At 34.7% G+C, this 15509-nt stretch overlaps 2 protein-coding genes across 4 annotated transcripts in view; both read left to right on the top strand.

The window, feature by feature from the left end:
- The first annotated feature begins 1108 nt into the window (after positions 1–1108).
- On the top strand, positions 1109–2522 carry LOC136038561 (equilibrative nucleoside transporter 1-like). The gene has a single exon (XM_065721732.1). It carries the CDS (start codon positions 1140–1142, stop codon positions 2385–2387), a length of 1248 nt encoding a protein of 415 aa, XP_065577804.1. The 5' UTR covers positions 1109–1139; the 3' UTR covers positions 2388–2522.
- Positions 2523–3943: 1421 nt separating this feature from the next.
- Positions 3944–15509, top strand: part of LOC136038559 (C2 domain-containing protein 5-like) — a 289931-nt gene continuing 278365 nt past the window's right edge. Inside the window, exons 1-2 of one of the 3 annotated variants that reach the window (XM_065721730.1) lie at positions 3944–4195; positions 9365–9536. In XM_065721730.1, the coding sequence (XP_065577802.1) occupies positions 4019–4195; positions 9365–9536 (349 nt within the window). In that variant the 5' untranslated portion in view covers positions 3944–4018. The remainder of the gene's footprint in view (positions 4196–9364; positions 9537–15509) is intronic. The other 2 variants (XM_065721729.1, XM_065721731.1) reach the window with 2 other exon arrangements.

Raw genomic sequence — 15509 nt, 5'->3', positions numbered from 1 at the left:
TCTCAAAATTGCCATAGGAACTGTAATGTACGAATAATACTCTATACTTTGCAAAGCAAGTTCTACTAATTATGTTTTCCTCAGTTAGGTACCAATTTACCTCTTATGATTGTCTCATACGGAGTGGCACTTTCTAGTTCAATGTCAAAAGAGTAAACTGTTACTGTTACTGCTGCAACTAATACTAATATAGAATCACTCAGAAGCAAGGCCCCTGAAGCCAGTAAAGCTATACAAGTTACACATTTGTTTTAAATTCCTACTCTTTGCACCCTTTCAAGAAGCTTCAATTCTCCTTAAATTCTTATTTACATTCTCCTCCGGCCCAATTCAGGGACAAACTGCTTTTCATTTGACCCAAGATAGTTGGCCAAAAAGGACGATATTTGGAAATATATCATCCTCTAAACGTGCCCTAGCCATCTCAACCAATCTCTTGTAATAGCCTCAGAAAGACAGATGGAACCAAATTTTTTTTCAGCTTACTGATAGCAATATTATCAGCCGGACGGCATTCAAAAGAACCCTCTTCTTATATCTGAAAAGTGGGTTGGAGAACCCAATTTTCAGAATCATACTTGACCACCGTCATCATTGTAGCTTTCAATACGCTTATTTTTGTTTACAGATTTATATCCCTATTCTTAAAAACTTTTCTCAGCTGTGAAAAAAACCTGGGCGTTTGCGATTAGCAAATTTAGCAGAATTTTGATTTTTTTCTTGTAATATCAAAAGTCCGCTATCTCGGTATATCTCTGTTCAAGAATGATCTGTAAAATATCAATAGTCTGCAAAACTTGTCATTGTAAGTATTAAAATTGTCTATTTTTTAAGGTACGGAATGCACGGTTAAAACTTTGATGATGTCGTCAGAATTTATAGTTGACCCAAGTTTTATACTATCCTGGATTTTTACAACCAGGGAACAAAACTTGTTTCCAAAAACTGGAAAAATATTCTTACTCTAAACCTATCTTAGTGCAAGATTTTCAAAAAAGAACATTCAACGTTTTGTTTCTGATTCTATTTCCAATTCAGGATGTCACTGAACACAGTAACTTCATAAAGATGACCGTTGTGATACTACAAAAAATATGCAAGAGGTGACAGTCACGAAACAAGCGAATCCTGATCCTGATATGGAATCTGATAGAGATCCTGATATTGAGAAAGGAACGCCGCCTAATGGGCCTAGTGATAAATGGAAATTATTATACTTAATTTTGTTAATCAATGGAGTGGGAACCCTCTGGGTGTGGAATACTGTCCTTATGTCAGAGAACTATTTTATGGACAAACTTTCGGGAACAGACTACGGGACCGGAATTGTATTAAAATTAATGCTTGTCATACAAATACCAAATTTTATCATTCAATGGGCAAATGTGTTTTTTAGGTTTGGCAAGGTGAGAACTTTTGCAATAACAAGCCTAATCGCACAACTCTGCATTTTCATTCCCACTGTTGTCTTTGCAGGTATTGACTCTTCAGGATGGAAAGGTGCATTCTATTGGAGTACGTTGGGTTTGCTTTTATGTCTCGGAATGGCAGTTGGTTTTTATCAAAATACAGTGTTTGGTATAGCAGCCCAGCTACCTCAGAACTATATGGGGGCTGTGATTATTGGCAATAATATTAGTGGTACTATCAACAGCTTAGTCGAAATTATCTTCTCTGCAATTTCACCTGACAACAGCGCTAAAGCCATATTTTACTTTATGAGCGCCGTTCTGGTGATCCTTCTCTGTCTTCTGACGCTTGTCCTTCTTCACAACAACAGATTTTATTCCCACTATAGGCAAGAATTTAAGCGTCGGCAGAAGGATGAAGAAACTGTCAGTGGAAGGAAGACGCAGATACAATACTGGCACGTAATCAAAACCTGCTACCCCCAGTGTCAGAACATATTCTTAATAATGTTTGTAACGTTGACTGTTTTTCCTGCCATTCAAATGAACGTTGCGTCAATAAATAGTTGGATGGGAAAATGGTTTACACAGATAACTTGTTTCCTCACCTTCAATTTAACCGCTTTTTTGGGAGCATTGATAACGAGTTGGGTACAGTGGCCTGGACCAGAATACCTCTGGATTCCTGTGTGGCTACGCATACTTTTTATTCCAATATTCTTGTTCTGTAACTACCAGCCAAAAGGGTTAACAAGAACAGCACCCATATTTATAAGTATTGACTGGGTTTACTGGATAATCGGAATCTTGTTTGGCCTTTCACAGGGCTATTTTTCTTCTCTAGCAATGATGTATGGCCCAAAAACTGTTAAGCCTGAGGAGCAGTCTACAGCAGGAAAGTTTTGCGGAGCATTTTTAATTTCAGGCATTATAGCTGCAATTGCTTTTTCATTTGCCTTGCCTTTAATTGTGTCATGAAACTATTTGCCACAAAAGGCACTGAATAGCTAGCAAAGATGTGAAGGTGTCATCCTTGTCTGAAGTAGATTTAGTATATTGACACAATATCTAGGAGCCATTCAAGCATGGGCAATATGCAACTATATGCCCCTAAAGGCGCTGAATATGGCAGAGATCCGAATAAAATGTCATCCTTGCTTGACATAGATTTAGTTGATCAATGCAATTGGAGTCAATAAAGCATGGGCAAAATAACTGTATCTTGTATATTTGTAACATTGACTGTTTTTCTTGCCATTCAAATGAACATTGTGCCAATAAATAATTTTGATTGAAAGATGGTTGAGACAATTTACCTGTTTTCTCATCTTCAATGCAACCGCTTTTTTGGGAGCATTGATAACGATTTTGGTACAGTGGCTTTGACCAGAACACCCGTTTATTCCTGTGTGTTACGCATACTTTTTACTCCAATGTTCTTGCTCTGTAACTACCAGCCAAAAGGGGTAACAGGAACAGCACCAAGGAATGACTGGGTTTACTGGATAATCGGAATCGTGTTTGGTCTTCCTCAGGACTATTTGACTTCTCTAGAGATGATGTGGGGCCCAAAAACTGTTACGCCTGAGGAGCAGTCTACAGAAGGGAAGTTTTGTGGAGCATATTTAATTACAGGCATTATCGCTGCAATCGGTTTTTCATTTGTCTTGTGATACATTGTGTAATGTAACTATTTGCCACGAAAGGTATTAGCAGAGATGTGAATAAAATTTCATCCTTGCCTGAAGTAGATTTAGTAAATTGCTGTAATATTAGGAGCCAATCAAGCATGAGCAAAACGAAACAATTTGCCCGGAAAAGTACTGAATATAGCAGAGATCTGAATAAGATGTCATATTTGCTTGAAGTATATTTAGTAGATCCATGCAATAGGAGCCAATCAAGCATGGGTAAAATAATATTTATCTTGTATATGACGAAGCAATTTTTTGTTAAAACTGTAATTTATGTTTTATAACTTGAAAGTCGGTAGATGCTGTAACTTCCTTTAAAGAAATATCTTAAACAGCTCTGTAATGCTCCAGCTTCAAGCTTGCGGTTCAAAATTTGAAACTGTGCTTAAGAAATACTGTCTAGAAAATTATTAATTATTAAGTAATAAATTATTTTATTATTATTTAAAACTAGCTGTCGGTTTGGCGCTTCGTGCCACATGAACACCTAGTTGGTGTGGAGTATTGGAACGCCGGGAGTGCCTCTCTTATTGGACCAATATTTTTTTGTTATATTTTGGCACGTCACGCCTGCCTAGAGTCTCAGGAAGGTTGACCAAGAATCTAAAGTTTATATGGGACCATTAGATTGCCTGGAATGAGAGGCAGAAAGGGACACCTACCTATGGTCTTAGGCAAGTTGAACCATGAATTTAGAATTGACACACGATCGTCAATTTTATTCCCTGCAGCGTGCTGCGACGGGTCAGTAGAATCCTGAGTCACGTATTATCATGCTGAGAATAAAGTTACGGCATCAGTAAAGGACAGCAGCCCTAACGTTTTTAAAATTTTCCAGTCAAAATGAGTCATTGATAGATGGCGCAAAATCAGTCAGGTTTTAAATGAATAAAAGGCCGTTTTCACTGTTAAGAAATGCCTGGGAAAGTTAAGGTTAAAATCATTGCTGGAAGAAATCTTCCTGTAATGGACAGATCAGGAGATACGACTGATGCATTTGTGGAAGTTAAATTTGGATCAACTACATTTAAAACAGAAGTGTTTAGAAAGTCACTTAATCCTTTTTGGAATTCAGAATGGTTTAAATTTGAGGTAGGCTAATAATTTAATTTGATGATTTTTTTTTTGCAAGCCTATATACCTCATAATAATGAAATCAAAGGTAGGCCTTTTAGTGTTGGAATTAGGGTGGAGCCACTGGTTATCAGCCTTTGTTCTAATCACATGATTTTTGGCAAACTTATTAATTTCTTTTTGAAATTAGCCTTTAAACTACCTTACCCTTAGATCCTTTTGTGCCTCCAGAGGCGCCCAGGGCATCCAAGAAGAGTCTCCAGTTGTCTCTAAAACTTGTAGCTATGATGATGTCTTCCCACTCCAGCTGTATTGTGAAGGTATTTGAAAGTACCCACCTCCACTCCTTTTCCCTCTAGAGGGACCCAAAATTTGCCTTGATGACAGGTCTATACCTATTGAAATGTGGACAAAACAACATTTTACCTTAATTTTCAGTTACTAATTGCTTTTTCTGTGCCTTTAGTTCTGAAAATGAAATTCCTGTTATTCGAGTAGAAGTTTGGACCATCAATGTTTTTTTTCAAAATTTATGAAATGTATTTGCATATCTTTAAAACCTTATAAAATGGAATTGAGCAAAGTTATGATGCTGAAAACAATTTTTTTGTACTTCAATTAAGCAGAAGATCTATTTTGCAAGGTTCCACTTTTATAACATACATATTTTTAATGGTCATCAAAGGTCAGGGCCCTGTAGAGGGAGAAGGAGTGGAGGTAGTTGCTTCAGAATACCTTCCTGGGAAATACTTTAGTCTGTAGATTCATCCTTGAAAGTTTCATTTTCCTAACCTAAACCCTTTCTGAGATAGCAAGAAGTCAATTAACTAGAATTTTACCAAATTCTCCTCCTTTGTTCTTGATTGAAATGCTATGTTTCAGATGCATCAAGGAGGATGGGCAGGGCATTGCTGCTGAACAGACAGAGCTTAAGCTGGAGAGAGGAAGTACTCAATCTCCAAACTTTTTTGAGTCTGTTGAAGGTGCTGCTAGCCTGTCCAATTTGGGTGATGACTTCTTTGGCAGTGGATCCTTGATGCCAAGATATTTGAAATGGACTACTTGTTCCATGTTGTTTTCACCACATTTGATGTTCATAGGTGAACTGCTAGTTGCCATGCCTTTGGCTTTACTGGGGTTGATATTGAGTCCAAAATCTTCTGCTTTTTTCTGGATGCTCAAGAGCAGTGCTTGAAGCCATGATTTACAGGTTGTGAGGATAGCAATATTGTCAGCAAAGAGAGTTGTCTAGGTTGCTCAGCAGGCAATCATTTAGGTGTAGCCCAATTGAGTTGACACTCTTCAGTACAAAATTGATGACAAAATAAGATATAAAGCTTCAAATAAAGAAATTAAATTCAATTGATTCCTTTTATAGCCCTATACATATAAAATAACCATCTCTGTGGCAAAGTCTTCTTGTGAATCAGAAATGGGGTCCCAAAAGGTGACTTATTATCTTACCTCAAATTACAGCTTAGAGGAATCTAAGGATTTAGGCTAAATCATCCTTTAGGGTAATCATTGATGCTTCCTTACTAATTTCATTAATCAATACTAGATATAAGAATGGTCCTAACAAGCTTCCTTAAGGAATTCTACACCAAGTAAGGAGAGGATCATAGAGAACATTTTTGTATTTTACAGCTTGGGATCTATTTTAAAGGAAATATATACAAAATTTACTTAGAGAGGGTCTACTTCAAATTTATTCAGTGGTAAATGAATTAGGATTTTGTGATCAAATAAGTCAAATGCTTAAAAATATGGACATGGTATGAGGCCAAGTGATAGTTCCCCAGGTGATGAAAAAATCCTGAGCATTACATTACTAAAACTATGATTTAATAAATACCTTCTTTTTATGTTTTTTATTTCTTGTGAGCTATTATTCTAAATAATAATCATCAAAATCTCTTGTTGTTGAGAAAGTAAATTTGATAACTGTTTTTGTCAAAGGACTTTTCAATTTTGACACCAATTATTTCTTATCTGTTTTACATGTTCAGTGAAGTCTCAACAATCACCTATATTTCAACAGAGCCTGTTGCTGTCTGTTGAAAATTTTGACATGGTTACTACAATACACCCTTAAAAGAAATGAATCTCATGATAGAATTTAATATCTATGTTTGAAAATGGCTGAAGGAACTTTTTTAGTCAGCCTGATGTTCCACTACATCAGCCAGAATTTTCAACATTTGGAATATATTTTAGTCAGTATAATATTGGCTGCCATTTTAATTTGATTTTATCAAGGAAAAGCTAATATTACTACATTTTAGAGAAGATTAGATGTATCTTGACACACTATTGCTGATCACAACTTTTTTTTAACAAAAAAAAATCAAGTAATGATAGTTTGACCATTGCATAGCTAAAATATTACCAGGAGCTCATTTTGAGTAAAAAACAGGAAGATAATTAAATTGAATATTCTTTTTTATCCAAGTGTTTGGATATAGTTTCCACATTTGCATTGTCAAAGTTATTGGTGCCTTTACCTGGGAAAGACAGTGTTGTCTAAAAAATTATTTATGTTCTCTGTTGAGCAAACTGCTTTTAGCTTCTTGATAGTTTTTCTAAGCACTAGAAGTATTTAGTTTTGAAAAAAAAGGAAAAATTCAAAATACGTTTTCTAAAAAAACAGATATAGTCCTACAGTTATAAAGCAATTCCCAATCCTTATTAAATTATGGCTTTCTTAAAGGAAACAGACACATGCTTAATAATTATTTTTAACAAATTTCCACCAAAACAGTAGGAAATCCCTGTATCTCAAAGCAAAGAAGTGGTTAAAAAAACCCATCAGTTTTTACTTTCCCCAGGATAAACCAGAATGGAAAATTTGTCTAAAATTAAAATTGTTATTTTAAAAGATGCATAGATTAAAGCAATAATTTGAGTGCAAAGTAGCCTTTAAATCATTTCTAAAAGAATTCAGGTTTGATTTTCTTTTCATTAATTATTCAAAGAATTCCAATGCATAAGTCCTGGATAGGAAAAGAACCCCTCAATTCATTGTTGCAACCTTTGAAGGAAACAATTGATGCCATTTCATTATGAAATAGCTGTAGAATCAAAATCTAGCATTAATATATGAAAAACAAAATGGAAACACACACGTTTTAATTACATTTCTATGTTGTATTGTTTTTATTTATGTGTAAAAATAAAAGTATTAAAGTTGTAGAAATTCTAATTGTATAGTAATATAAAGATTAGGTCTTTCACCTCCTCACTCAAAAGTTTTCATAAACAATGCACTACTTTCAATCTTTCAAATTGGTTTAAACAGAAATGAGGTTTATTTATTTATTTATTTTCTTTATTTCCCTCAAAAAATGAGGAGTACGCTACAATATAATAAAAAGAAAAAACAAATGATAACACTTACAATCAAAACCTATCAAATATTCATCCAACACTTAAAAAAAAGATACAGAAACACTTGCTAAATAGATTAGCCTATAAATCATGAAGAGCCGGAACTGTTACTAAAAAACGGAAATAAATTGTGGCCTAAAAGGTTAATTTTCGCCTTATCTTCGAATGTTTTATATTTTTTCTTTATACAGACTACAGGATCCTTCACATTAAGCTTTAAAACAATCTCAGTGTTACTAAAAGAAAGGGAGAAACCAAATAAAAATTTACAAAATTTAAAATAAGAAATTTTAATAGGCGAAAGATCAGAAGGTCTGAAATTTCGGAAGAGGATGGACGGGAACAATACGTGAGGCAGAGCAACAGCGCTATACATACGACCAAGGACGTCCCGACGGTAAAGACCCCGAAAACGAATTAAAAGACCAAATGCCTTGCGTAGTTTCATCTGAACATGCTGAACCAGGACTGGTTTGAAATCTGTTTTCAAAGCAGCATAAGGTAATCCCAAATAAGTGACTATTGGCAACGACTGAAAAACAACACCATTGCCGCAATCGAGAGTCGCCCTGACATTATCATCTAAACAATTTACAACAAAAAATTGACATTTTTCAAAACTGATAGTAAGGCCTAAACCTTTTAAACAATTAATTAAAATATTAAAATTAGAAACAAGACTAGACTTGGACTGGCTTAGAAGGATAATGTCATCAGCATATGCAATGTAAGACAGATTTCGAGATAATGAAACAAACGAGCCGGAAAGAGAATAAACCAAGAAGATTAAGATCGCAAATAAACAAATGAGTTGATGGTAACCTTTTGTTGGGTATCAACACAGAGAAACAGAGTACTTTAAAAATACTGTGATTCCAGAACTCTTTCCTTAAAGGCAATTGACCTTTGAGGCAAGAACCCTAACCCATTGTGTTTGGGTCCTCCAAGCCATAGAATGAGAAACAAACAATTCATTCTTTTTACTGGCTTGTGACTTAAGGTTTCATTCAGTAGAACCAATCAGTTACAATTTCATTTTGTAATTTTTTTTTACTCGTGTAAAGTTTCAAAAAACAACCAGTCAAGGATAATTTAACTTTCTGTTCTTTTTTTTCTGACAAAAAATCAGTTGGGATATAAATTTTTACTGGCTTGAAATCTCAAAAGAAGAAGTAGTCAGGTGTAATTTAACTTTCTGTTCTTTTTGTCTGGCTTCATGAGAAAAAGTCTGATAGGAATTTGAATTTTGATCCTTTTTACTGGCTTAAAATTTCAAATACAAGAACCAATCAAGTGCAACTCTTTCTTCTCTCTGCTGGCTTGTAGCTTAGGGTTTCATTAAGGAAAATCAATCATCAGGTTTTAAATTTTTTTCCATTTTTACTGACTTAAAATTTCGAAAGATGAAGCATTCAGGTGTAGTTTAGCTTTGTTTTTTTTTTATTAGCTCAAGATTTCATCCAGGAGAACCAATCTGGTGGGATTTAAGTTTTTGTTCCTTTTGCTGTCCTAAAATTCCAAACGAGAAAACAAATAATGACTAGTTAAGTTTGGGCTGCTTAGGTTTCCATTTTAGCTTATGTTCAAAGAATAGCCTGATTAGCATACAGGGTACATCATAGGCAAATATACCAATGAATGAAAAAGCATGGGGGGGGGGGAGAGCCAAGGAAGCCCTATTTTTACTGCTGAACAATATGCCCGTGATATCTCCTCTTTTTGTGCTGCCTTTTTAAGGATCAAACCATTTAAGAATGTCCTTAATTACTCACAATGGTCATATTTATGGTGCTTTTTCAGGCTGATGATGAAGAGCTTCAAGATGAGCCACTTCAGATTAGAATTATGGATCATGACACCTATTCTGCCCATGATGCTATTGGAAAAGTTTTTGTGGATCTTAACCCTCTCTTAGTGCCCCAATCATCAATTTCGGGAGTCATGGAACAGAGTTCAAATGCAACAGGAAACGGTAATGTACTGCATTAAACAGTAAGCTAGAAGAGGAACAAAGCAGTAATAAGATTTGTTATATATACATTAAGCGTTTCCCTTTAGGTTCTGTCCGACTTTCGGTGCACCCGCTATTGGTTTTTAGGGGGGGGGGAGAGGGCACTTGCTATGGATACAGAAGTTTTAGGGTACCAATTTTTAAATGAATAATCTAATGATTATAGCTATTAAGTATTTTTATATATTTAATTTTTATCAAAACAAAGTAGAAGACACAATTAATAAATGAAAGTAACTAATAAACTATTAATTGATTAATTAAAGAAAAACAAATTAAAGAATTATTGAATAGTAATAATGATTAAAGTAACTTAATAATGATCAATCCAGATTTTGTCCTAGGTGCAAGAGAGGCCAGAACTGCCACTGGATAATAATGATTAAATTGAGTTAATAATGATTAATCCAGATTTTGTACCAGGCGCAAGAACGGCCAGAACCACCACTGGATAGTAATGATTGAATTAAGGTATTAATGATTAATCCAGATTTTGTCCTGGGTGCAAGAGAGGCCAGAACCACCACTGGAAAATAATGATCAGATTAAGTTAATAATGATTAATCCACACATTGTCTTAGGTGCAAGAGAGGCAAGAACCACCACTGGATAATAATGATTAAATTAAGTTAATAATGAAGAATTCAAATTTTTTCCCATGCACAAGAGAGACCAGAACCGCCAATTGATAATAATGCTAAAATTAAGCTAATAAAGATTCATCCAGATATTGTCCCAGGCACAAGAGAGGCCAGAACCGTTACTGGATAATGATGCTTAAATTAAGTTGATACTGATTAATCCAGATATTGTCCCAGGTGCAAGAAAGGCCAGAACCGCCAATTGATAATAATGCTAAAATTAAGCTAATAAAGATTCATCCAGATATTGTCCCAGGCACAAGAGAGGCCAGAACCGTTACTGGATAATGATGCTTAAATTAAGTTGATCCTGATTAATCCAGATATTGTCCCAGGTGCAAGAAAGGCCAGAACCGCCAATTGATAATAATGCTAAAATTAAGTTAATAAAGATTCATCCAGATATTGTTCCAGGCACAAGAGAGGCCAGAACCGTTACTGGATAATGATGCTTAAATTAAGTTGATAATGATTAATCCAGATTTTGTCTCGTGTACAAGAGAGGCCCGAACCGCCACTGGATAATAATGATTAGATTAAGATAATATTGATTAATCCAGATATTGTCCCAGGTGCAAGAGAGGCCAGAACCACCACTGAATAACAATGCTTAAATTAAGTTAATAGTAATTAATCTAGATTTTGTCTCATGTATCTAGATTTATTTAAGATTTATTTAATCTATCTAGATTTATCTAGATTTATTTAATCTAGATTTTGTCTCATGTAAGAGAGGCCCTAACCGCCACTGGATAATAATTATTTAAGTTAATATTATTTAATTTAAGTAAATAAATTAAGTTAATAATATTGTCCCTGGCGCAAGAAAGGCCAGAACCGCCACTGGATAATAATGCTTAAATTCAGTTAATAATGATTAATGCTGATTTTGTCCCATGCGCAAGAGAGGCCAGAACCGCCACTTGATAATAATGATTAGATTAAGTTAATAGTGATTAATACATATATTTTCCCAGGCGCAAGAGAGGCCAGAACCGCTATTGGATAATAATGCTTAAGTTAAGTTAATAATGATTAATCCAGATTTTTTCCCATGTGCAAAAGAGGCCATAACCGCCACTGGATGCACCTTCCTTGAATACCCTTACGAGGCTTTGTTAAGTGCTTCTGTAAGTGATATTGTCCTGTAAGGATATTCAAGTTAATAAACTAAATGGAAAAAGAAATGTCTAACGGGTGCAAGCTCTCACCGCCTTACCCACCCATAGCAACTTTTGTATATCAAACAGTTCATGGTAACGAACTGTAGTAAGGAGCGACCCGGCGCAATAGTAAACAAAACTCTAAAAAATGAAATTTTGATGCTGAAAGATACATCAAAAGAATCGGATTTTTATGCTTATTTTAAATATATAAATTTCATCAAATTTAGTCTTTGTCATCAAAAGTTACGAGCCTGAGAAAATTTGCCTTATTTTGGAAAATAAGGGGGAAACATCCCCTTAAAGTCATAGAATCTTAACGAAAATCACACCATCGCATTCAGCGTATCAGAGAATCCTATAAAAAAAATTTCAAGCTCCTATTTACAAAAATGTGGAATTTCATATTTTTTGCCAGAAGACAGATCACGGGTGCGTGTTTTTTTTTTTTCTTCTCCAGGGGTCATCGTATCGACCAAGTGGTCCTAGAATGTCGCAAGAGGGCTCATTCTAACGGAAATGAAAAGTTCTAGTGCCCTTTTTAAGTGACAAAAAAAATTGGAGGGCACCTAGGCCCCCTCCCACGCTCATTTTTTTCCCAAAGTCAACGGATCAACATTTTGAGATAGCCATTTTGCTCCACATAGTCGAAAACCGTAAAACTATGTCTTTGGGAATGACTTACTCCCCCACAGTCCCTGGGGGACGGGCTGCAAGTTACAAACTTTGACCATTGTTTACGTACAGTAATGGTTATTGGGAAGTGTACATACGTTTTTAGGGGGATTTTTGGTTTTGGGGTGGGGTTGAGAGGAGAGGGCTATTTGGGAGGATATTTCCTTGGAGAAATATGTCATGGGGGAAGAGAAATTCAATGAAAAGGGCGCAGGATTTTCTAGCACTACTATAAGAAAAACAATGAAAAAATAAACAGGAAAAAGTTTTTCAATTGAAAGTAAGGAGTAACATTAAAACTTAAAACGAACAGATATTATTACGCATATGAGGGGTTCTGAAAATACTTTAGCATAAAGAGCGAGGTATTTAGGAGGAGATAAATATCTCGCTCTTTATACTAAAGTATTTTTAGTAATTTCAACTATTTATTCTATGACCTTTTTATGGCCTTTCTGAAGAGCGAGGTATTGACGAGGGGACAAACCCCCTCATATACATAATAAAAATATAAGAATATAAAAGTTTGTTACGTAAGTTATTTCTTAAGTTACGTATATTTTTTACTAACAAAAACGTTCGTTAAAAATTAAAAGTTCTAGTTGCCTTTTTAAGTAGCCGAAAAATTGGAGGGAAACTAGGCCTCCTTCCCCACCTCTTATTTCTCAAAATCGTCTGATCAAAACTAAGAGAAAGCCATTTAGCCAAAAAAAAGAATTAGTATGCAAATTTCATTTTAATAATTTATGTGCGGAGAGCCAAAGTCAAACGTGCATTAATTCAAAAACGTTCAGAAATTAAAAAAAAGAAAAACTAGTTTTTTAAACTGAAAGTAAGGAGCGACATTGAAACTTAAAACGAACAGAAATTACTCCGTATATGAAATGAATTGTCCCTTCCACAATCCCTCGCTCTTTACGCTAAAGTTTGACTCTTTGCCACAATTGTACTATTTAAAACAATTAAAAATTTTAGCGTAAAGAGCGAGGGATTGCGGAGGGGACAACTCATTTCATATACTAAGTAATTTCTTTTCGTTTTAAGTTTCAATGTCGCTCCTTACTTTCAGTTTAAAAAACTAGTTTTTCTTATTTAATTTTTAATCAAAATCAGATTGTTCATACAATAGACAGTGGAGAACATCCAAAAAGTAAATAGTTTACTAGACCACACCGCTTATACATTTGCGAAAAATTAAGCAAGAGAAAGTGGGTTTTAATTTCAACAAAGCAGTGAACAAAAAATCGAAACAAAACTGCACTTTAATGAAAAAAATATTCTGAATATTTCGGCCGTATGTCGGCTAGCCTTTCCTAACAGAAACAAAAGGAAAAGAAAGAAAAAGAAAAGAAAAAAAAAACGTTTTTGAAACACAACACGCACAAAAAAGAACAATGAAAAACACGACACATAAACCCATGAAGAAGAAGAAAAAAAAATAACAACAATCAAACAGTTCGTGGTAACGAACTGTAGTAAGGAGCGACCTGGCTCAATAGTAAACAAAGCTGTAAAAAACGGATTTTTGATACCAATAGATACATCAAAAGAATTGGATTTTTATGCTGATTTTAATATACAAGTTTCATCAAATTTAGTCTTACCCATTAAAAGTTATGAGCCTGAGAGAATTTGCCTTATTTTGGAAAATAGGGGGAAACTCCCCCTAAAGGTCAGTGAATCCTAATGAAAATCATACCATCACACTTAGCGAATCAGAGAATCATACAGCAGAAGTTAGAAGCTCTTATTCTAACGGAAATTAAAAGTTCTTGTGCCCTTTTTAAGTGACCAAAAAAATTGGAGGGCATCTAGGCCGCCTCCCACGCTAATTTTTTCCCCAAAGTCAACAAATCAAAATTTTTAGATAGCTATTTTGTTCAGCATAGTCGAAAAACCAAATTACTATGTCTTTGGGGACGACTTACTGTCTCACAGTCCCCAGGAGAGGGGCTGCAAGTTACAAACTTTGACCAGTGTTTACGTATAGTAATGGTCATTGGGAAGTGTACAGACTTTCTCAGGGGGATTTTTTTGGTTGGGGGAGGGGGGTTGAGTGGAAGTGGTTATGTGGGAGGATCTTTCCATGGAGGGATTTGTCATGGGGGAAGAGAATGTCCATGACGGGGGGCGCAGGATTTCCTAGCATTATTTAAAACAAAAAGACAATGAAAAAATAAATATGAAAAGCTTTTTCAACTTAAAGTAAGGAGCAGCATTAAAACTTAAAACGAACAGAAATTAGTATGCATATGAAGGTTCATCTCCTCCTAAACACTTCGCTCTTTGCGCTAAAGTATTTTTAGTAATTTCAACTATTTATTCTACGGCCTTTGTGATTCAGGGGTCGTTCTCAAAGAATGGGAAAAAATTTAAGCTTTAATGTAAAGAGCCAGGTATTAAGGAGGAGGCAAACCTCCTTGTATACGTTAAAAAATATACGAATATAGAAGTTCGTTACGTAAGTTAATTCGTAAGTTACGTATATTTTTTACTAATAAAATCGTTCGTAAAAAATTAAAAGTTCTAGTTGCCTTTTTAAGAAACCAAAAAATTGGAGGGCAACTAGGCCTCCTCTCCCACCCCTTTTTTCCTCAAAATCGTCCGATAAAAACTAAGAAAAAGCCATTTAGGCAAATAAAAATTAAAATGAAAATTTTGTTTTAATTATTTATGTGCGGAGAGCCAAAATCAAAACATGCATTAACTGAAAAACGTTCAGGAATTAAATAAAAAACGACTTTCTTTAACTGAAAGTAAAGAGCGACATTACAACTTAAAACGAACAGAAATTTCTCCGTATATGAAAGGGGCTGTTCCCCTTTAACGCCCCGCTCTTTACGCTAAAGTTTTTTTTACTGTTTTAAAAAGTAGGGATGAGAGAAAGAGTCAAAGTGTAGCGTAAAGAGCGGGGTGTTGAGGAGGGAACAGCCCCTTTCATATACGAAGTAATTTCTGTTCGTTTTAAGTTTTAATGTCGCTCCTTACTTACAGTTAAAAAAGCTTTTTTTTTTTATCTTCAATAAATAAGAACAACTCACATTATAAATAAACTTCCAGCCTTGATGTTACAAACTTAAGAAAAAAACCTTAAGAAAAAAAAAACTTAAGAAAACTTAAAAAACTTAAGAAAAGTGAATGTCTGCGGTGAAACCATATGTCACTCTTCTCTCAACAATCAGTGTATAATACACACTGATTATACACTAATATACACTGATTGTTGAGAGGAGAGTGACCCGTGGTTTCACTATAGACATTCGCTTTGGTTTTTTTCTTATGTTGTAATGTCAGTGCTGGAAGTTTGTTTATAATGTGAGTTATTTTTATTTATTATTTTTATTCTTTTTCTTCGTGTGTTTAGTTGTCGTTTTTTGTGTGCTTTATGTTTTAAAAACATTTTTTTTCTTCTTTTTTCTTTCTTGTTTTATTTTTTCCCTTTTTTTTCGTTGAGA

Source organism: Artemia franciscana, chromosome 18, assembly GCF_032884065.1.
Source record: "Artemia franciscana chromosome 18, ASM3288406v1, whole genome shotgun sequence".
Lineage (NCBI taxonomy): Eukaryota > Metazoa > Arthropoda > Branchiopoda > Anostraca > Artemiidae > Artemia > Artemia franciscana.
This window is presented reverse-complemented; position numbering and strand designations above follow the sequence as displayed.